The sequence below is a fragment of the Protomyctophum parallelum genome (assembly GCF_964188405.1).
Source record: "Protomyctophum parallelum genome assembly, chromosome: 9".
NCBI classification, from domain to species: domain Eukaryota; kingdom Metazoa; phylum Chordata; class Actinopteri; order Myctophiformes; family Myctophidae; genus Protomyctophum; species Protomyctophum parallelum.
In genome coordinates this window covers 28,179,046-28,201,743 of record NC_139706.1, presented here as the reverse complement: position 1 = coordinate 28,201,743, position 22,698 = coordinate 28,179,046, and the positions used below count along the sequence as shown (strand labels likewise).

Sequence of the window (22,698 nt, the reverse complement as noted above, 5' to 3'; positions counted from 1 at the left end):
GATTATTTCAAGGAAGCCAAAGAAAGACTCAAGATCATAACATCATCATGAGATCATAACATCATAACTCAATTGAGTTGTATGGGAACCAATTGCAGGATCCTCTTTTCCTCAGCATGATCTCAAATCAATCCAATGCCCAGGCAGTAGTTTTTCTATGAAACAAATATTAGTTTGCATCACTGCATGACAACACAAACAGATTTGATAATAAATACATAATATACTGTAAATATAATAATCTATCAATAAATGTACAAAATCTCTGTGTCTGTGTGCGTCTATGACAGTGTCACCGCATATCTCAAGAACCATTTAACCGATAAACATCAAACTTTAATAAATAGCCAGAAATAATAATAAATATTATTACTATTACTATTACTATTACTATTACTATTATTATTACTACAACAACTACTAGAGGCCTACTTGGAACGATGCAAGTTGGATGCTAGCCCCATGTCTGTGTCCCTTTTATGCCCATATATGGAGTTCTAAGCATCCAACTACTGAGCGGTGCCAATTGGGCACTAGGCTACTAGGAAGCTACATACTAATTCCTACACGGGTTGTGTTTATAACCACGCCCCCAGGCAAGTTAAGTTTACTGAGGTTGAGGTTAGGGTTAGGGTTAGGTTTAGGTATAGTTTTCTTGAGGTTAAGGTTAGGGTTAGGTTTAGGTATAGTTGGTTAGGCTTAGGGTTAGGTTTAGGTATAGTTTTCGTCTGTGTCCATTTTATGCCCATATGGAGTTCTTTGTCATGCTTGCCCAAATATGGAGTCTATGTGTGATGTCAGAACCTTTTATGGCCTCGGCCCTCTGACGACTATATTATAATAGTCGGTGGGGCAAACGGTTCTCAAGTTATGTGCATTAGAGACGTACACACAGACAGACATACAGAGACGAGGTGCATTTATAGATAGATACTAGACCGGTGCCCGGCTGTAGAGCACTGAGTCGGTAACTTCTAATTTTTGTTGTGCAATCCATGTACAGTAATAGAGGGAACACATTAGACAACTTCAATCATGTCTGATTTAGCAATGTTTTAAGATCTGGTGGAGGGTAATTGTGCTAATCGTTGTGTGTGTGAATGAAAGACACAAATCTGTCTCTTAATCCTAATTGGCAACATCATCAACATGTGTCTTTCCACGATCCTGTGGCGTGTGCTTGGCAAAGATTCAAATCACAACAGACGTTTTCAATAACCAATGAAAATTGAGTTGGAAATGGTAAGGTGTCAAATAAGACTAAAGGTGCATTCACATCAGATGTGATAAAAATCATTGAATTGCGGGAAATGCATCGCTGTTGCATTCACACCGACATGTGCTCCCCACACACATTGACAGCCACTCACGCTTTGGTGAAAATTGTATGGGTGGTGCACAAATCATGTAGCCCTGAGTGTATAGACACACTTTACATTGACTTAATACTGCATCACGTTGCTCAAAAAAGCACATTGGGCAAGACCGATGGCAGGATGGTAGGGACATGTTCCAGGTGGGTTCTGGTGCCTGACAGCCTGGTCATTGGTTTGGCACCTGGGCCAACCGGACCATTTGCTGCATGTCACTCCGCTGCTCTCTCTCCTTGTAGGCGGGTAAGAATATGGTTTGACCCCCAAAAAATTGCAACAAAAGGTTTCTCAACTTTTTTTTGTAGTATTAGGTGTCCTAAATAACATACTAAAAGTTTACCAAAGTTTGACCACCCGAAAGGTGTTATTTTCAAGATGGCCGCCACCAGTTCTTAAAATACCATTACTCCTCCATTATTCATCCTAGAAAAATAGTTTTGGTGTCTAACCCTATGTTTTGGTTATCTAGGAATCCAATTAGCATATATAAATTATATATAAAAGTACAATGATATATTAAAGCAATTGTTTATAAGGTTATAACAGTGTAATAGGACATTTCCCATTTCTATAATGCCGTTGGTACTGCTGGCAATAACCTTGAACCCTGGGCTCCAGTCTCGGTCTCCCCATAGAATCCCAATCTAATCTCCCTCCACGCTGTGTCCCTGCTGCTATCCAACAAACAAGCATTTCTTTCTGCATAGACCTAATGGTCAGACTGCATGTTTGAGGGGTGCTAGGCCCTCCAATGCATGTCTTTTTAAATCATGTGGCAGCCAAGACTATGGACTTTAATGTTTGTTTAGGGTACTAAATGACAATGTAGGATGACATGTGGCCGATATAAATACAGTGGGCGCCCCTCATTTCGTGATTTTTGCATTTTTGTACTAGCTGTTCTAGAGAGGGGAGAGGACATTCTGCACCATAATGATCAGTCACTGGGGGCCCCAGTAATATGAATGGTCAGCCACCAACCAGACGCCGACTCTCCTGTGAGCCAGTCCGACATAGGGACACCCCTGTCTGCCTGACAAACAATCATGCACCACGTGGAGGTCTTATAACCACCACTATGTGGGTCTCACCCTCCTGTATGCCCACTCTAAGCGCCTAGCTCAAAGCCAGCAGGAGGTCCATTTGGGACCAGCATACATACATTTAGGAAAACGACTGTCTGCCTGACAGTCTTGCAACATGTGGAGGTCTTATAACCACCATCAGTGGAGACTGTCCTCACTACCTATGCTAACTCAATAGGTCCTAACTCGGGAGTAAGAGCCAGCATGGTCCACATGGGACCAGTGGGACTAGTGAGCCAGGCGACATATAGGAACACTCCTCCCAGCCTAAGCTAAACCCCAATTCCTTAGTTTCTACCTCCTCCACACTCCGTTCTCCAGCATGCCATGACTTAGAAATCGTTTGAATCTCAAATGCTAATTTGCTTTGAGAGGGGTTGAGTGCAGGCTCCCTAAGCCACTTGGAGTGAGATATGGCAAAGATGAAAAGATCTTTCATGTATCGTTTGCAGAACTGTCTTTGTTGAAATGTGTGGCGTATAATTTCTCCTCCTCTACATGACAATCCTCGGAGCTCCGGAATGGTCCAACAATCCAACTGTGTGACATGTCATGATTGCTGTTACTTCAAAACGATGCAGGTCTATTCCCCCCTCCTGGACATGAAGAATGTATACTTGAATATTGGAATGTGGCTATTGCAATACACAACATGGAGGTCTTAGAACTACCAGCACAGGGACAGACAAGCCCCACTCTCTCAAGCTCTCAAGTGCCCCATAGCTTTAATGGGACATGTATGAGCCACCTCAGACATGCAGAGAGGAGAAGACCATGAGGATCTTCTTAACTTTGCTCTTCTGTGCTCCAAGTCCCCAGGGAGAAATCCAGTGACCCCCACTCCCCATAATCCCCTGTTCCCACCTGAGGGGAACCCTAGGCCCACTAAACTCTAGACCGGACCCTCCTTTACCTTCTCACCCAACCCCACCTATCATACGCCCCTCCGCACCCGGTAGAGACTTAGGTTCTGACTACTCTGCACTAAGAGTAAATAGAGCGTTGCAGTCCCTCGAGAGACCCGGAATATAAATCACCGTTCATTTTCCTCATAGACTTTTCAAAAAGTATTTATTTAAAGACGGTTACGCCGCGGACAAAGCCAACTCTTGTGACAAATCATGACAATAAACACAATGTTTTGGGCCAAACAAAGAATTAGAAAGTAGAAAGAAACGGCAGGTTACAACACTTTTCTTCTTTGTAATTATTTGTTTGGTCTAAAATAGTGTTTGTTGTCATGATTTGTCACGACAAGAGTTGGCTTTGGGAATGTTTTGAAATGTCTATGGGAAAAATGCATTGGGAATTATTTCCTGGGCCTGGCATCGTCATGAAAGAGGGCGGGACTGCGACGCTCTATAATGCAAGAAATTAGTTTTGGGTGGGGTGTATAATGATGAATTATTTAAAGTAGTTTGAGCCAAATTTTATCCACCGAGCTATCCAAAATGTTTCAATATTGCAATCATGTAGGCTATTATCTATCAATTGACAATATTCTCTGCCACAGCCTTCTGAATTACTGAAAATTGTGACTATTAGTTTTGTTGTGTTTTGAGGATATCTTGAAACCTTATTCCAAAAAATATATAAATATTCAGACATTTATTAAATATTTAGTTTAGTTAACTTAAAACTGGTGACTATTTCAGAGGGTTTTAAAAGAATCACAATCACAATATTGGATTTCACAATTATCTAATTGTATCTCTGCAATTTGGACAAGTTCAATGGACTCCTATACCCCAAAAACATAGGGTTAGACACAAAAAGTACTTGTCTAGGATGAATAATGAAGGAGTTAGGCTATTTTAATGGTTTTTAGGCCATCTTGGACGCCATCTTGAAAATAACACCTTTCGGGTGGTCAAACTTTGGTAAACTTTTAGTATGTTATTAGGGACACCTAATACTACAAAAAACTGTTGAGAAACCTTTTGTTGCAATTTTTTGGGGGTAAGGTGCTTTTTTTTCATAGATTTACTCGCCTATTGTGTCTCTCTCCACTGACAATCAAGTTAAAAAACGGGAAAAAACCCAAATAACTTAAATAACAAAAGCCCTGTCTGAATGCACCTTAAGGGCTCAATTTTGGAGCGGGCACTGGTGTGAGGTGCACAGTGGATGGGCAAATTGACAATTTCCTGAGGCGCAATGGCAAGTTTTTCCTCACCGACCGCCGTGTGTTTGGGATTTTGACCTCATGTGCAGGGTACAGAAGGAGGAAACCTTGGAAATGGAAAAGGGTACCTGTGTTCCATGAATCCAATGCAGTTATTATTTACAGCTCTTGTTAATACTTTTCATTGGTTCAATATTTATCAAACCCACAGATACACTTTACCACTTTCACTATCATCACATTAAAAAAAGAAATTCAAGTTTATTCTATACCCTTTCAACCTGGCATCATTATTGTCAATAATTTAGAAGAAGCTATGGCTATTTAGGGATCCTTGTAATGGAAAGGTTTTGGAACTCCTATAGTACATTAGTTATTACTTATTACTGGCTTTAACCAATCTTAAACCGTACAAAAGGACATGCTCTGAGTCTGTCCTTTTGAGTCAATGAGAGGGGTTGCTTCAGAATAGCCAGGGTCTTTGGGAAGTTAAAGATCATAATTAACAGGTTAATGCCACAAAGCCAAAGGGAAGTAACGGATTGAGCATGGAAGATGGGGGTAGTGATGCGGCTAGACCTGCTGGTACTGGAGCCCAAGTCAGGATGGCAAGATGTTAATAACAGTGGAATAGTGTTTAATTAGAAGAGCACTTCCCGTTCACACATCTCCCCAGCTTCACCCCCGCCTGTCTGCCGCCCCACACTGCTCTGACATCGCTGTCAGGCCAGCTCATTACCAGGGATTTTTAATGAATTTTGGGCATGTTTTTCCGTCTGCCTTACATCTAATTAGCTGACAATAATGTATCGAACTTGAGCACGAGCTAAATATAAATATGCATGAATATGCAGCGCGAGAGAGAGGATGACACCTCTCATAGCAGAGCAGAGCGCCAGTCTCTCTCACATTCCCTGTTAGCTGCAGTTCAGATCAGAGAGTCGACAATAGCACCTCTCAACTCCACAGACACACATGTGTACACTTTCACATAGCCAGGCACTAATTATCTAGCAAAAATCTGCTGTGCCTGTTCTTTGCTTCAAACAGCCAACTCACGTGAACAGCAGAGTACTGTACTGCATAACTGCCACTTAAGGACAGTGTGATTTCTTAAACAAATATGGCATACTTGTGTGTGCTTTATAGCTTTCTAAAGTAAATTGACGCAAATAAATTATTCACGATTATGAGCAAACTTCGACTTCGAAAAGTCACAGTTGGATGCATTTGCATTCAACTCATCCACAGTGGTTATTCTTGGAAATCCACTTTATATTTTTACTTTTATATACTTCTATAGCTGATAGAAGTGAGATGGGGTAAAATGCTAAAAATGTGTATAGGAATCGGACGTGCTAGGTTCAATGAATCAATCAAGAATCAACGGGTGTTTATTTTCCACTCACGCACACAGGTAGGTCTACAAGCAGCGAAATGTTGGTGGGACATAATTATTCCATAAAGATTGTGCACAACAATACAGTAGAAAGCAAACTACTGTATACAGACCAGTGAGAGTGAAGAACAATGTAGTCTCACCTGCAATGGTGTTGAGGAACATGAGGTACTCAAAGTTGGAGATTTCTCGCCGCTGCCAACGCTGGGTCATGTTGGCCGACTTGAAGAGCTGCCGAGGTGTTGCCAGGGAGATGCGCCTGGAAAATACATGAATCCATTGACCACAAAACAAAGAATGGAGATGTGTTTTTGTAACTGATCATGTCAAACAAGTAGGCTACTGTGAATTTAGGCTATGAATGTACTGTACAAAGTAGCCTACTGTATGTACTGTACAAACCGTACAGTACATTATGGACAAAGGTTATTTTTACCATTTGCTGAAAAGTAATAATTTTAGACATACAAGGTTTCCACCCGACAGTGACGATATACTGTAGCCTATATTTCACATACAATGTAAAACTATTGTACAAGACGAGAGTACAGAATACACCTTGGAATCCAATTATGAAAATATTTCTTTCTTTCTTTTTATAATGTTTTATCCACTCATTCAGGAATGCAAATTGAGTATTACGTCCCATCAGTTAACACTCATGTGCTCATGTGCCTGCTTTATATGAGCATATTAACAGGCTTGTTAACAATGTTCAGAGTCATGGGGGACTGAGCGAGTTTCTCTGTGGTCAGTGGGCCGGAGAAAGCTTCTGTGGTAGAGTCTTCAGTCAGAGAACTAGGTCAGTTCAATCAGGGTCAGTGCACACCAATGTCAAGAGCAATGGGACTTAAAATACGCCTCTGCTGCAGGGCAAGCACTGGCTACACCACCGAATACACAGCTCATTATGCCCAATACATGATTATTAAAGGAGCACTTCAGGCATTTTCTAACTTATCTTCATATCATTTAATACTCACTGATGCTCATTATAAGATGGCACCATTTTACTCACTGTCTCAGAGGAGGGTTGTGGACAGTTTGGATACCTGCCTACCGCAGTGACATCATCGATGGAGATTCTAAGCTAATAAAAACGACATCCTTTCTCTTACTAGAAAGTTACAGTAGCATGCTGAAATAGAACCCATTGTTCTTAAATTAAACAAGAATAACCGATCTACAAGCTGAGAATGCAGTGTGATGATATGCGTTGTGAGCTCAGGGGCGGTTTATTGTACTACGCAGACTACCCGAGACAGGGGGCCCCACCCACCTGCCGCTATGCCCATACATGGTCATGTACATATATGGGACCAACCAACTTCAAACTCTGTGCACGTAGCAGCAAGGAATTGTGGGGTTATCTGGGACCAACCTGGCTTGTGGTAGCCCATAACTGGTGCCCACTCCCACTCGAGGAAGACTGTAAACTACTTTCTTCACTGTGGCCTGATCTGGGAAGTTGAACATGACTGATGCTGTGTGGACAGAGAAGACAGTGAGTGAGACAAATACTAAATGTCAGGTGGTGGATAAAGTAAATACTCAACTAGCCTATTCTAAAGTACAAATTACGAAGAACATTTTCTTTTTACTATCAATGCATTACTGTTATGTATTGACATTTTGAAGATTTCCCCCTCACAAAAGGTGAAACTTCCGGACAACGTGTTTAAAAAAAAAATGAACCCATTAGTGGCAGAAAATAAGTAAAAAAAGATATACAGGGCGCTATGGCTTTAAGAAAGGTAGGCAGGCTCAAACCGGTCAAAATACTTTGTGGAGTTATATCCCACAATAGTCCACTTGCCAGAATGTGAACCCAGGCATGTTGAGTACACCAACGTTTTATGTTAGAAATTTTGAGTATGGGTCCCCAGCATGTAGAAACTGTCAGATGCTAACTTGCATATGTTTTCATAATTGGCATAATGTGTGACCATACCATTACAACCTATAGAAGAAAGAATATTCAAGATTTCATCATGCTTTATGTAGCATGTGACTTGTCAAACTAGGGGGTTTTCATGATGCTGAATCCATTCTAAGCATTAGTTTTGCAAAAACTCATTGGGCTAAACGGCCTTGCCCAATTGTGCTGACATCATCACATTTGTGATGCTGGCAATGGCCGTTTTTAGCCCAATGAGTATTTTTTTTGCAAAACTAATGCTAATCATTAAACTAATCATCATATTACGGTAAGAAAACAAGTTGTCCGGGACTCTCCTTTAAGTACGGTACTTAGAATAGCGTCATGTGATGGGAGCTTTGCTTACTGCGGTTCGCCATAAAGACCTCCAGTGCCGTGCTCTGCAGGAGATAGCGTCTGGAGAACACCGCTCGGATCTCACTGAACATCCATTTCCCATGTAGGCCCTCAGAATATGCCAGCACCTAGCCAGAGTGGAGAGACAAGATGTTCAAATAGAATCACAGCATCAAACAAACTATGTTGAGTACCGGAACTGAAATGGACAATAGAGCGTAACAGTATAGCCCTCATGTTTTTTATACCAGTGCAGGTTCCAGAGGTATAAATCCCATTCATGTATCTATTAATTTAAAAACTTTTTTTTTTTTTCATGACAAAATATATATCTAAAAACACCCATTACACACACAACCCCCCAGGAAAGTGTTTCTTGGGTCTTAAACATCATTAAAATAAAATCTGGTTGCAAAAGGGGTGAAGTGGCCCTTTGCTTTAAGAGTTGTAAGCCTAGAACCAAGCCAGCCAGGCCCCTGGTGAATCATGACCATATAATTAACACTTGATTCTGCTCTAGCCAAATGATTTAGAGAAAAAAATTGTGATCTTCATAAACACTTAAAGGGATAGTTCAGATTTTTTTAACTTAAGTTGTATGAAATACTTGCCATTAATATAGTGGTCGCAACTGTATTAATTGATTGTCCGAGTCCTGTGGTGGGAGTTCTGCTCTGGTTTTGGTCAATTTTAAGTAGTTCCGGTCATTTTGTGGGGGCACTGGGGCCACGCATTAAAAGTAAATTAATCAACAAAACGAACGTAATTTGTATTGTTGACCTATTTCTAAAATATTAGCGCGACTTTCGTTCAACTTTGACTCCTTTATCACATGGAACTATTTTTTGGGCGTAGTGATATGGACACAAAAAACATAGTTCTTGGTGATAGAGGGGTAAAAAAAGAACGAAAGTTGCACTAATATTTTAGATATAGGTCAACAATACAAATGACGTTAGTTTTGTGGATTAATTTACCTTTACTGCGTGGCCCCCAGTACCCCCCACAAAATGACCGGAACTACTTGATATTTCACCTAAACCAGAGCAGAACTCCCACCACAGGACTCGGGCAATCAATTAATACAGTTGCAACCACTATATTAATGGCAAGTATTTCATACAACTTAAGTTCAAATAATCTGAACTATCCCTTTAAGGCAACCTATAAGTACAAAAGTATACTCAGAACAGTGTTGGTGTACTGTAAGATTCCCTTGAAAAATATATGTTTTTGTATGTGGCAAAGTGGCAGTGGCTCAGGAGATAGAGCAGATGCTTGGGAAAGGGAAGTTTCCTGGTTTGATCCACCACTCTCATTATTCTCCTACTTTTGAGGAGTCTGTACAACATGAATACTTACATGCATACAGTACATAGTACATACATAGACAAATGTACAGACTAGACTGCTTGGCCTTGATCAGCCAATCATGATCAGACCAGAAGTTTAAGTTTGCATGTCAGTTCATATAATATGCAAATATTTTACTCCCCGACGGTTAATATAATAGCAGTTACAATTGTTACAATTTCATTCAACTTGTAACAAGACAATATTGACAAGACTGTATAATATTAATACTTTCCGAATTCCATAGAAGGCCAGATTCTATTGTTTCCAAACATTACAGTGTATCCCACACATTCCCTGTGTTTTTCACACGTTCCCTTTAGTGTGTATAACATCTGCCAGAGCGAGGGCATGGTGGAACAAAAAACAGTCCCCATGGTCAGTGACACATAAATAATCAATAAAACAACGTGCCAGGCAGGTGCCCACATGTAGAGATCAAGAGAGACTCTCTGACAGGTGAGAATGATCTTCTCACACACCTTTTTTCCCTTCCTCCTTCCAACTCACCAACAGTGTGAACCATGGCGGGCGACCTCATCAACTCCCTGGGCCATAATCACACACATTCGCATTCTATCAGTGTGGTGCGGCACAGACACAAGGCCGGGCCATCTTGATGCATGTCTGCATTTGTGCATGTGAATAAAGATACAACACAGAACAGCAGACAATACACCAATACAGTGGTAGTGTGTGTGTGTGTGTGTGTGTGTGTGTGTGTGTGTGTGTGTTGTGGCGGTGGAATCGGGAGGGAAGGAGGCAGAGTGAGATGTTCGGCTGGGTTAGGTCCGATGCTAATGCTCATTTAAAATAGTGACAGGCTGGAAGAGTGCGGCGCGAGCCGTGGCTGCCTTAATTTCTCCCTGGAATAGCTCATGCCCGACCTCTGTGCCACATCAAAGTCTCTGGAGCTCAATTAAAATTGGATTAGGTGGAGATGCTGGACGTGCAGCGCAGCATCTCTGGTGCTCTCCTCCCAGTAATGCCCCTGCTTGACACCTCAGCAACCCCCTACTCAAACAGTTGTCATAGAGACAGCACAGCACCAGAGAGGAGGAAGTGTGCTGACTGGAGAGGACGTAGCAGGGGAAGGGAAAGGGATGTGAAGTGAGATGGAGGGATGGCATGAAATGTAGTGCAGCCGTGAGCACACCGCTGAGGGACATCAGGACTGTTTATCCCCACTCCCTCTCTGTTACCTGGTGTTTGTGAAGCAGTCTTTAGAGTGCCAGGCATGCGGATAGGCACGCTGTATTGGCACCACGGGAAGGCAACAACAGCTTACATCATCAGGGTATAGGTGAGCTCAGACGGCTCGAGTGGTGCAGGGGTACAGATATATCAGGTTGTTTGTGTTGTCAGCATGGAAATGTGATAACTCTGAATCCATTTAGTAATGGACTCTAACCCCAAATGTACTGTTTATTATATAGTACAGTATAGTAATATGATTCTATAAATATATAATATAATATGCTCGGAATCTTTGTGCAGTTTCACTATTACAAGATATTCCAGGTTCCCACAAATAGTTTCAGAGGCAGTTAAAGCAGATGCAATATGATTGTTGATATGATACGAAAATGTACCCATGGTTGTTTCTTGTTACCAGCTAAAGTTCACATTTATGCTGCTGTGACAAAGTACAGGCCAAAGGGCTAGCTGTCAAGAGACAGGCTAAAGAGCAGGGTAAAAAAGAGCCTATTTCAAACAGCCCAGATCAAAAAAATTGTCATAACAACAAAGCTTTGGTTTAAACCAACAAGCAGGGGCCCCTGTAGACTTGGAACTTTGACAAAGCCCAGCCCTCATTTTCGGAGGCCCAGCTGTAAAAAATGCCATTTAATGAACCTGTCTGCTGAAGCTGTCCCCTGCCTGTCAGAGGTGTCAGCTAGTGACAAGCACTGGGGACGGCCGCCTCCAGTCACAGACAGGCCTGCCAGCTGGAGACTTCGGCCCCAATCTAATCACGCCACCAGGAAGGAACCGGCGCTCTGCTCTTGGTCTGTCACGCTCCAGGCTGGGGGATCGGTGCGGGGGTGGGTGGAGGGAGGTGGTAGGGAGGGGTATGGCCAACAAGCCCAGCCTTTTGTTTCCACACAGGTCTCTCTACACAGGCTCATTAGGATCCATACACGCATGCGCTGCTCTGCCAGCTGCAGAGGAGGTGCATCTCTCCCACATAATAGCCATAATGCAATTTAACGTCTCTGCCGTCCATTCCCCTTTATTCTGCTTCCCTTCTTCTGCTGATTTGACAGAGGCCGGACTCTGTTCTGCCTGTGGAACATCAGGGCTGAAAATCATTGAGACAGATGAGGATGAGGAGAGTCACAGGTGACAACCAGTGTTTAGGCTCAGACTTCTGTAGAATAACAGAGATGCTCCAGTTGGAACACATAACTCATTAAAATGCAAAAGAAAAAGAAAGAAAGCCGTTTCATGCATGGAAATCCATTCTAATCACATATGACTCACGAATAGATCTAACCCTATAATCGTCCAGAGATTACGACAGACGTTATTAATACATCTAACAGAGCAGTTCCTACAAAAAAAACTGATTCAATTTCAACTCTGCGTGGAACAATGCAATCTCCCTCTATTGCATTCCTCCTGAAATAATATGATTCCAGGAGACCGCCAAGCCAGCATGACTGATATATTTATATGGCGGTACGGAACACGCTGACAACCAGGCATCATGGTACCTCTGCAGTGTTCTTCTCACATTTGTCTAATAGGCTTCCACTATAAAGGTCCCAGGCGGCCAGAGAGAATGGTGCAAGGGAAGAATGAGGGGAGGAGAGGAGAGGGTGTTTTCATTTTGAGTGATATGACTATACCGGTAGTCTCTCCCCAGGAGAATGCGGGATGGATTTCACGAACAGCAATTTGGAGGATCAGCACACATTGTATCCAAAAACTGACCCCGGGCAATGTGGACCAAATCTGTGGACGAAGTAAGCAGTCAGCAAAGAAGCAGAAGAAGCTATAGAGGTCTGTTTTTCAGTCAGCCAGGGTCATGGCAAACGGGTCATGGAGAACAGATACACATCCGGTTTTATTCTATTTAAATCTGCGCATTACACTTTTACTTAATAAATACTAATACTAATGTTCTACACACAAGACAGAACAATATACAATCAATTAATATTTGCAGAATGATGCATGTCCAATAAAAAAAATATTTGTTTTTTACTACCAGTCCTTTCTAGGCCCCAGTGTAAATTATGCATAAACATCAAAGCATGTTTTTCATCTGCTCTTCCATATACGACAGTATATTATGAAGCGCAGAAATATGAAATAGGGAAATAAATTGCACCAGATTATAGTAAAGCAATGTTCCTCTCCATTTCTTTCACGCGGCCCCATATCTCAACTTCAATAAAGTACTGTAGCTGGGTTTCTAATGCAGGTATTGGGGGGAAACAAGATACAGATTTGCATAATCAGTGTCACTTTACATTTGGATGGTAGTTGGAGTGTGGCAAGAAGACACAGCTCTGGTGCTCTGGCAAGACCAGCGGGATAAGGGAGATGAATATGCATTAAGCACGCTGCAGATCACTGCCCCAAACGTCCAGCCAAGTTTGTCAATAACATTTATGTGACGGGCGGCATTTCATGGACATTAGCAGGCACTGTAACACACTGCTGTGGTAGGATGGGAGGGAAGAGCTCATCTCCTACTGCTTGTCATTTCTACTAGAAGAGTGACGACCGTTTAACCATTCTACACTGAGTATGTTTAAACACAAACCCTGGACATAACCAGGAGCCCTCCAGCAGTGTGGTCAATTAAGTACGCTAGGCCCAGGCCGTAGCGTAACGGTCTGGGCACCGGACTGGTGATCCAGTCGCGGTGTGCCGCGGGTTCGACTCCCGGACCCGACACGGCCTTTACCGCATGTCATCCCCCCATCTCTCTCCCGTTTCCTGTCAGCCTACTTTCTATCCCTTAAAAAATCAATAAAGGCGTAAGCCGCAAAAAATATCTTAAAAAAAAAAAAAAAATTAAGTACGCTAAAGCTTTATTTTGAGAACAAACCTTGCCTGCGTTAACTTATTGCATTGACGACACAATGCGCGGATCAGCGCATTCAGGTTTCAGTACCCAGCAATGGCCTGGTTATTGTGTAGGTGAAACTATCTCTGTCTCAGGTGCTGTCTACATGAGGACGTATTCTGCATTACCCGCTCATGTATTTAGCCAATCTGCCCTTTCTGCCACACAGAGACGGCGTTTTAGGGAACTTTTGAAACCAGCTCCCAGAGTGGCAAACTTCGGAGATGCTACTTTGTTGTCTCCGTGTGTAGAGCGAATGCCGCCTATTTGCTGAAATGGTGACGCCATAGATCCCTCGTCCCCTCCAAACTAACCTCACGTCACCAGGCTTTCCACCTCCAAAACAACTGATGCAGGTTTATGACAAGCCTTTCATAACCGCCAGCTCACTGGTATCAATTTATGTGAATGAATGGTGTTGTTTGACCTGAAAAGGGAAGCCTTTATTGTCTCCACAAGGCCGAAGGCATGGGGGGAGAGTATGTTTTGCACTCCGTCCGTCCGTCCGTCCGTCCGTCCGTCCGTGAGCAGCTAATCTCGGCCACCGTTAACCCGGTCGATGCCAAATTTTGCACACACACTCCCTGGATGCCAACGATGAACCTCTGCCCCAAACTTTCCAGAACGGCCTGTTATAGCGCCACCAGGAGGCCGCTTTGTGCAAAACAAGTTTTTGCACAGTACACCTACAGATTTTGTCCAAACATCGCGCAAATTGGTACACAGTCTTTCTAGAGCCATTCAACGAAACCGGTCTTTCAGATTTCTCAGACTCCATCCTGATTGGTTAAGATTGGCTTCCAAATTTCACAGGAGTGCTCAGTTTCAATCAAAATGCTGCAAATCATGAACACATCGCGTGATTTCCGTGAAATTGTGCACGCACATTCCCACTAGGCCGGACGAAATGCCACATGAACAATTTCAACTCAGCCTCAAGGTGGCGCTATAACTGGCCGAAAAGTGTTTTTACCTCTAACTGCACGGATCTGTGGATAATTTACTTTTGTTGCCCTTTTATCCAACCACCAGATGAAGGCAAGCTGCAATGTCCTACATTCCTATCCTGGTGGAGACCTGTGCCCAGAAGGGCACTTTTTCTAGTATTGTTTGTGCATTTGTTCATGAAGTGCTAATAATGGTTTATTTCACCATAACCACTTACATAAGTATCACAGCTGTTTTATATTTGCACATAATGTCTAGAAATCTCTTTTCCGAAAATAGCTGATCTGCAGCCTGTGAGCTTGTAGATGAGACAGATATAAATTATCGTCGGTTTGCACCCACACAGATGTATAATAAACGTAATAATAATAAACGTGGGCCATGAGATATGTCTGCAGATTTTCACTATGGAAGCATTACATGTATAATATTTTCTCTGACTCAACAAAGCCATTGATTCACCTTCAACTATATACGTCAATCTCTGCTGCATGTCAAGACATCTCCACTGTCACGTCATCTCCATTGTTTTGTCATGTTGTGTGAAATGCATATTTTACAATATAGGCTACATTAACATACATGTCTATTCTAATATAGCCTACACTACTACAGCTTTCTCCGACATCCGGAGCGCTACCGCTCTCGTCTGGACTACATGCATAATTAACATAACCGCAATGTGGACACTCTAAACTTTAATGCTGGGTACAAACTTGTGCGGTTAACAGGCCGAGCCGTTGGAAAGGGTCTCACTCTCTCCTCCTCACTATCCCCTCTCCCTATACCTCTTTCTCTGTCTCTCTCGCTGAACGAGCTCTGGTCTGATGTCATAGCAACACAAACCATTGCCGAACAACAGCAATTTGAGCTGATGCGGAATGTGTGTCCATATCTATCTTATATTTTTGAACCCTGACGTGATGCTCTGTGAATCCGTGAAGTCGGCGGTTTGAGTTGGCTAATCAGGGAAGCCAATGAATACAATGTCCCGGATTTACAGAGAATGTGTTTGTTCTCTCTCTCCATATACCTACCCCCCCCCCCACACACACACACACACACACACACACACACAATGTCAGGGTGCGATCAGAGGACCCAAAAGCAGTACGACCAAAAGGCAAGATTCAAAGTTCAGGATGTTTATTAAATTATAAACTTAAACTTAAAACAAGGACACAGTAAACATGCTGACATGGAATGACGAACTGACAAGGGACTGAACAAACTGGGGTATATAAATAGACAAAGACTAACTAGACACAGGTGAACTCAAAATACAATCAAACACAGGATAGGCTAACAGGACAAAGAGGACACAGGTGAAAACACTGACACATCACAAGGTAGGTGAGACAAGGTAGGGAACAGCAACTAGGCAGACAGGAAACACTAGGGACCATACTACAAAATAAGATACACAAAACCAACCGGGTAACAGAAAACCAAACAGAACAAGACATGGCAAAATACTGAACATAAAACAACCACATAACCATTAAGGTCAAGCCACATATTAGTCCAGTCGTTTGGACCTAAGTCAATGCTCAAATACAAAGGCAGAGGAGCGAGGCGTGACACACAATACTTTTCCAGATCTCTGTGTGTCTGACTGTTACTCTCTGGTCAACGTAACTTGGAAATAGTCCGACTGAACGGTCTCACACTTGCAGTGCCAATTGAAAAACCTCAAATATCTGTATCCGATTCCGTCTAAACGCAGGTCTGAAGAGAACACACAGATTCGTCTCTGTAAATTCGGGAGATTGTATGCATCGGCTTCCCTGATTGGCCAACTCAAACCGTCGGCTTCGCGGATTCACAGAGCATCACGTCATGATGTGCCACTTAACCAGTATAAGATTGTGCTACATTACCAATAAGTGACAGCGAATGCAATGGAACAGAAAGTACGCAAAATAAATAATATGGAAGATTTTGATAGGAGAATGAAAGTAATGTTGGTATGGGGAAAAGGGAAGCCATCTTTATCCAATTAAAAGAAAAGTGGGTGAGAACAGAAGGTACAGTATGGGAAGTATAGAGAGAGCAGGTCATCATAAGATGTACTGTATGATGACATGTATTCCCGACTTGCATCGTTCATGACATGCATGGTGCCGTCCTAGTTTAATAATAATCTGGGCACAAAGAAAGACAACTTGAACTTCATGTAGAAGACTAAAGTAATAATAAATAAATGCCCCTAGCTGCGGTATAATGTTTGTTGCCATGATTAGCAGCAAGATTCACCCACAATTGTAAGCATATTATTATTATGTTGCTATCCGAAACCTAGAGTAGTTGTGGGATATCATGATTATACAAAGATAATTTATTTATTGGATGTGAGGAGGTGTTATAAATGAAGTTAGGCAAAGCAGGGAAGACATATTGTTGTAGTGATATGAGGACCTTGATTTTAAAGGAGAATTCCATGCTAGAAGGCTTTCTTACCTTTATTTGTATTTGTTACGTCCCCACCAAAGTGGTCCAGGTGTTGTTTTGTGCAAAAGCGCATTATTGGCTATTTCCCCTACCATAAGCCCTCAATGAATTGAATTGCATTGAATTGAATTGGGCATTGGGGTGTTGTGCTAATTCACTTATTTCCATTGCACAAAAATCCAAATTTCTTGTATATATATCCTCTCTTCATAATGTAAATAGTATCCCAAACGGCACACTTTACTACTTATTTCGATGGAAATAAGCGAATTAGCAATTTAGCACAAAAACCCAACCCCCTTGAAGGCTTATATTAGGGGAAATAGCCAATAATACACTTTTGCACAAAATAACACCTGGACGTCTTTGGTGGGGACGTAACAACTACAAATAAAGGTAAGAAAGCCTTCTAGCATGGAATTCTCCTTTAATCACAAGAACATCCTTTAATCACAAGAACAATTTTGCTTCCTTCATCCACTCATCCTGATCTCATATATTTTTTATTTGCTTATGAGTTACTTGAGTAGACTGACCCAAAGTACATTAGTATTAGTAATAGTAATCAGCAGTTTTACCAAGTATAATATACAGTATATTGTATCATTTTGCTATCAAGGAACACACAAACTGCACGTGCACGCTTGTGGAAGCACACCACATGCACAACCACACTAACACTTAACTTAGGGAGCACATCATCCAGATAAATGGCTTGAGAATGCCTTCAATAAGTAGCTTGAGAGAAGGGATGCAGTCATTTGGTATGGGGTCCTTTCAGCAAGCCTTCACTAATGGGCCCTCTTCAGGGACTTGTCAGCCTTAAGATGACTGAAATCTCCCTGGTCTGCCTGGGTACCAGCTTGCTCCGGGTGCCACAGAGTGTGCCAAGTTGATCGCTTTAAATCCCAGTTTTCAGCTTCCGTGTCGTGTGGGAAGGAGAGGGGGAGGGAGGGTTGAGTAGGCGGGGCCATGTAGTAAGACAGAGGGAAACAGACAGAAGGAGATGGGGATGGAGAGGCAGAGAGACAGAGGAGGATAGGGAGAGACATAGCCAACGGTTATGTGGAGAGGGACTGATGAGCAATGAACGCCTCACTCGTCCTCAATTAATCTTGTCTCTCTACCTTTGGTTTGCTTCTTCCCTCTGCGCCAAGGTAATAACGACACCCTCATCCATTATCCTTTTATCCCTGTTATTCAGTGGGAATTGCTTAATAATATGTTACAGATTTGTCTCCCTTCGTATAATTCTTTCTGTCATTCGCAGTATATCATCTAGAAAACACACAGCCCCCTTTTTCCGCCGGACGCTCTTTGAGGATTATCGTGGGTGACACCTTCGGGATACAGCCAGAATCTGGAGCATCATTTTCAGGCATGGAGTGGAATTACCCTGACTTATCTGTCATTGCCAAAAGCACAACAAGCCATTCATGGCCAAGGCAAAAGGTAGAACAGGTTCTTATCGGCTTCTCTGAACGAGAGTGCTTGTAAATTTATGCTAATGAGGGCCTTTTGTCATCCACACTCACCCCTTGGGGCTGTGCAGGGCTTGCAGAGGATGATAATCTGGCTGTTGAGTGCGCTAGATAATTTGTACTTTATCCTCTTGTAATTACGTAGTTTAAATCTTTTTACCAATGTTAATCCTTCGGCACGAGGAAATGTCATACCTATGTCTACGGTTTTCAGTATAGCACTAGTCAGCGTACATCTGACTCACTCTCCTAGAGGAGGGAAACATGGCACTGATATCATTACTTTGACTTTCTGTATCTTGTGCTAAGGATCCCCATATAATTTTGATCCACCTCGGCAGGCAGGCAGGAAGCCAAGTTCACAGCCTGGGGCGATGGGAGACAACTCAGGAAAAGGTGAAAATGTGGCAGTGGCGTTGAAAGAGCCCCCCCCCCCCCCCCCCCCCCCCCCCCCACACATACACACACGCCTCCCCACATTTGTTAGGAGAGATGGGGAGAAGAAATACATAATGTACGGAACGGAGTAAAGACAGAGCGGACTAGGGCAGCTCTGCTCAGCCTTTGGGGTGTCTCTGCTGTCCAGTGGGATTCCGGGCCATCTTGTGTGCCTGCCAAAGCCGACAGCCCCTGACAAGCTGCTTGGCATGCTGCAATTTGACTAATTACATTGGATTAGACCATATTAATGCAAGCTGTTTTCTATAGGGTCAGTGACCCGTCCAAATGTGGCACTCACTATGCTACTCTGTGTAATAATAACAAAAAGATATACAAGAAAAACATTAGACTCTGCATTTCCTGTCAATATGTAATGAACATGTACCGATACCGCTGACATTACTTTTACAGTCAACAAACGACTTCCTATGACACGTCAACATGGGAATATTTGATAACAGCCCAAATCCCTGGTCTTCTTTGTCTCTCAACAGGAAAAGCAAAAGCACACAAATAAAGACTTTTATTAAACCCCCTGGAGTTCACATAATGGTTTCTTTTGCAGAGGGAGCTAGGGCATATCAGCATGAGTGCAACATTTCTTACTTATCAAAATATTAAGGATGAAATCAGATTCTGATTAATGAGGCGTCATTTTAAGCAACAACAAAAACAGCTTGTTCCCACCAAATCATTTTCTGAAGCAATGCTATTATTCTGGATTTTAAATTTCAGTAAAAGTGAATTTATGGTGCTGCAAAAAAGAAAAGAAAAAAATATATATTTAAATATTAATATTATTATTAATAATAATAATAACTAGAACTGCACTCTGTCGAGTGCCTACTTGCTTGTTGCACACAAGTAGGCCATAAATGGCCTACTAGTGCGCAAGCAGAGCGAGCAAGTACTGTCGACCGCTACAAACTATCAAATCTCAGCTTCTCTGTGAAAGAACGTTTGAAATATTGAATTATTAGGTTTAGCTATTTGCTATGTAGGCCCACCTAGTTTTTGGAAGTAAAAAAGTAGTATTGTTAAGTATGGTAAGAGACGGCTTTCGATGGTGACGTATATGTCGATCAGTGTCGGGTGGATTAAAGGAAATGCCTCTATGTATATGTAATTTGTAAATTGATTAGCGGTATACTGTAGTTACTTTCAATGATGACGTAATAAAGATGTGGATTAAAGGACCCAATGCCAGGGTCTAATTGGTTTTCGATGGTGACGTAATGATGATATGTTTTAGTGTCGGGAGGATTAAAGGTAATGCCCCTATGTATACATGTATGTAATCTGACACCACTGCCATATCAAGCACAAGTAGTCATTACGCCATACGCTGGCACAGCGCATACGCATCAAACGGCGACATGGACGAAAACTATTACTTGCGCGCTCTGCTTTCGCAAGTAATAATAACGAGAAATGCACTCTCTCTCGAGGTGCCAACTTGCGCCTTGCACACAACGACACAAGTAGGACATATGGCCTACTTGTGCACAAAGCAGAACGCTTGTCTGCTATACTATAATGTCTATTGCAAATGCCGTTCTAAATCCTTATACCTTATACCTTATGAGAGAACATATTACTCCAGTTTTGGCATCACTGCACTGGCTTCAGGTTGTTTTTAGGATTGATTTTAAAATTATTTTACTTGTCTATAAAGCTCTCAATGGTCTCGCACCTTCCTACCTACATGACTGCCTGCCTAAATATGTCCCAAGCAGTCTTCCACTGCTGGCCTGCTCGCTTTGCCTAAAAAAATGGCAACTAAAAAATACGGGGAAGCAGCTTTTTGCTTCTACGGGCCGTCGGCATGGAACAAGCTCCCTCTGTACCTTCGTCAGGCAGCCTCTGTAAACATTTTTAAAGCTCAGCTCAAGACCCACTTCTACAACATTGCTTTTAATTGATCTTTTAGTTGTTTTTATTTTAGTTTTTGTTATTCATGTCCTCACTGTATTGCATTACTGTCGTTGCCTTGCTTTTCTTTTATTCTCCATTGTTCTGTAAAGCACTTTGAGCTGCATTTCATGTCATGAAAGGTGCTATACAAATAAAGTTTTATTATTATTATTATTATACCAACCTTGAAACGTATAGTTACGTCACCATCAACAGCCAATAAGGGACCACCATTCTTACCCTGACATACATACATGCATATATTACATACTGTACATACACACTCTTCCTGACAGCCGATCACCATACATACATACCCAGCCGATCACCAAACGTACCTTATAGTTACGTCATCAAGAATGGTGGTCCCTTATTGGCCGGTGGACAACACTGACATAAGCAGCCGATTACAGTACTTGCGCGCTCTTCTTGTGCAAGTAATAATAGGCTAACTAGAAATGCACTCTTTCGAGGTGCCAACAACTTGCACACAAGTATAGTACATGGCCTACTTGTGCGCAAGCAGACCGCGCAAGTACTGCTACTAACTACTGTCTATTACAACTGCTGTTCTAAATCCTTTCGAGCCGTTATTGACCTTATACCAACCTTAAAACCTACCTTAGTTACGTCACCATCAACAGCCAATAAGGGACAACCATTCCTACACACACATACATACATACATGCTTGTGCAAGTAATAATAATAGAGACTTCTTATTAAAAGATCACACCCGTGTGAAGTGAGGGGCGCTCTTGTCGTCGTACGAATTTACGTTATATTTGGCGGACATTTGACCTAATTTCTCCTTTCATTGTCAATGGCAAATATTGAGACGTGTGGGGACAAAAGCTGTATATAGGAGGGGCTAGCGCCCCTCAAACACAGAGGGAAAACTCCATTTGCCATTGTAAAAACCCCAAATGAATGCTTTCCCACTGGGAGAAAGGGAGAAATGAGCCATAGAATGTGTGTTTTTAATATAACTGCTCCCCCAATTGTACGAGTTTTCCACAAAGGAAAAGCAGCCCTGGTTTTTGTATGTGCTCCTCTGCCTTGAACACGCAGTAATAATAGTCTTAAGGCAGATGCTATAAAGACAGAATACCAAAGAAGCTTACAGCCTTGGTTTCATGAAACATTTAGGCAAAAGTTCCAAGGGCTGGGAATGATGAAAGAAGGTAAGCTTGAAAATGGGCTTCTGGGATCCACAGCCCTTATTGTACAGAAGTCACATCAAATTAATACTGAGGGCCATTTGCAGCCTTTCTTCTCCTGAGCTTTTCAGAACGGATTAAGCTATGAAATCTCAGAAATTACTAAAGCACCTATTAGGCATTATGCTTGCCCTTTCTTTCTTTCTTTCTTTCTTTCTCCCTTTGAAAGCATTTCAATGTGCTTTGGCATTCACTCTCGTCAAAAAAGTTATTGTTTGCCTGCTTGATGGAACACGATGACAGTCCCACGAAATGTGTGATGCAAAATACACATTTCCACTTGCACTATAGAAGACAATTAATTTAAAACTGTTTTACATAAGTTAATTGAAAGCCAAGAGAATAGTTCTGGTGTATTCCACAGTGAGCAGATAAATGTTTTGATGGCGGGCATAGGATCTAAACACTTTGTTAAAAGCTTCTGAGAACGTTTCCACACTGATGAGGGGCCAGTGAGCCTGGGGATCTATGGCTCTGTGAGGCTCTCTCTGCTCTCTCAATCCCTGTTCAAAGGAGTCCTGGGAGTGCATGAATTGTAATTATAGCTCCTAACAGG

At 42.2% G+C, this 22,698-nt stretch overlaps 1 protein-coding gene across 2 annotated transcripts in view; it reads right to left on the bottom strand.

The window, feature by feature from the left end:
• nbeab (neurobeachin b) overlaps positions 1-22,698 on the bottom strand; it is a gene marked incomplete at its 5' end in the record, with an annotated part of 282,517 nt that overhangs the window by 47,472 nt on the left and 212,347 nt on the right. For both annotated transcript variants that reach the window (XM_083774126.1, XM_083774125.1), the window contains 3 exons: positions 6,126-6,241; positions 7,364-7,466; positions 8,268-8,385. In XM_083774126.1, coding sequence (XP_083630252.1) covers positions 6,126-6,241; positions 7,364-7,466; positions 8,268-8,385 — 337 coding nt within the window. The remainder of the gene's footprint in view (positions 1-6,125; positions 6,242-7,363; positions 7,467-8,267; positions 8,386-22,698) is intronic.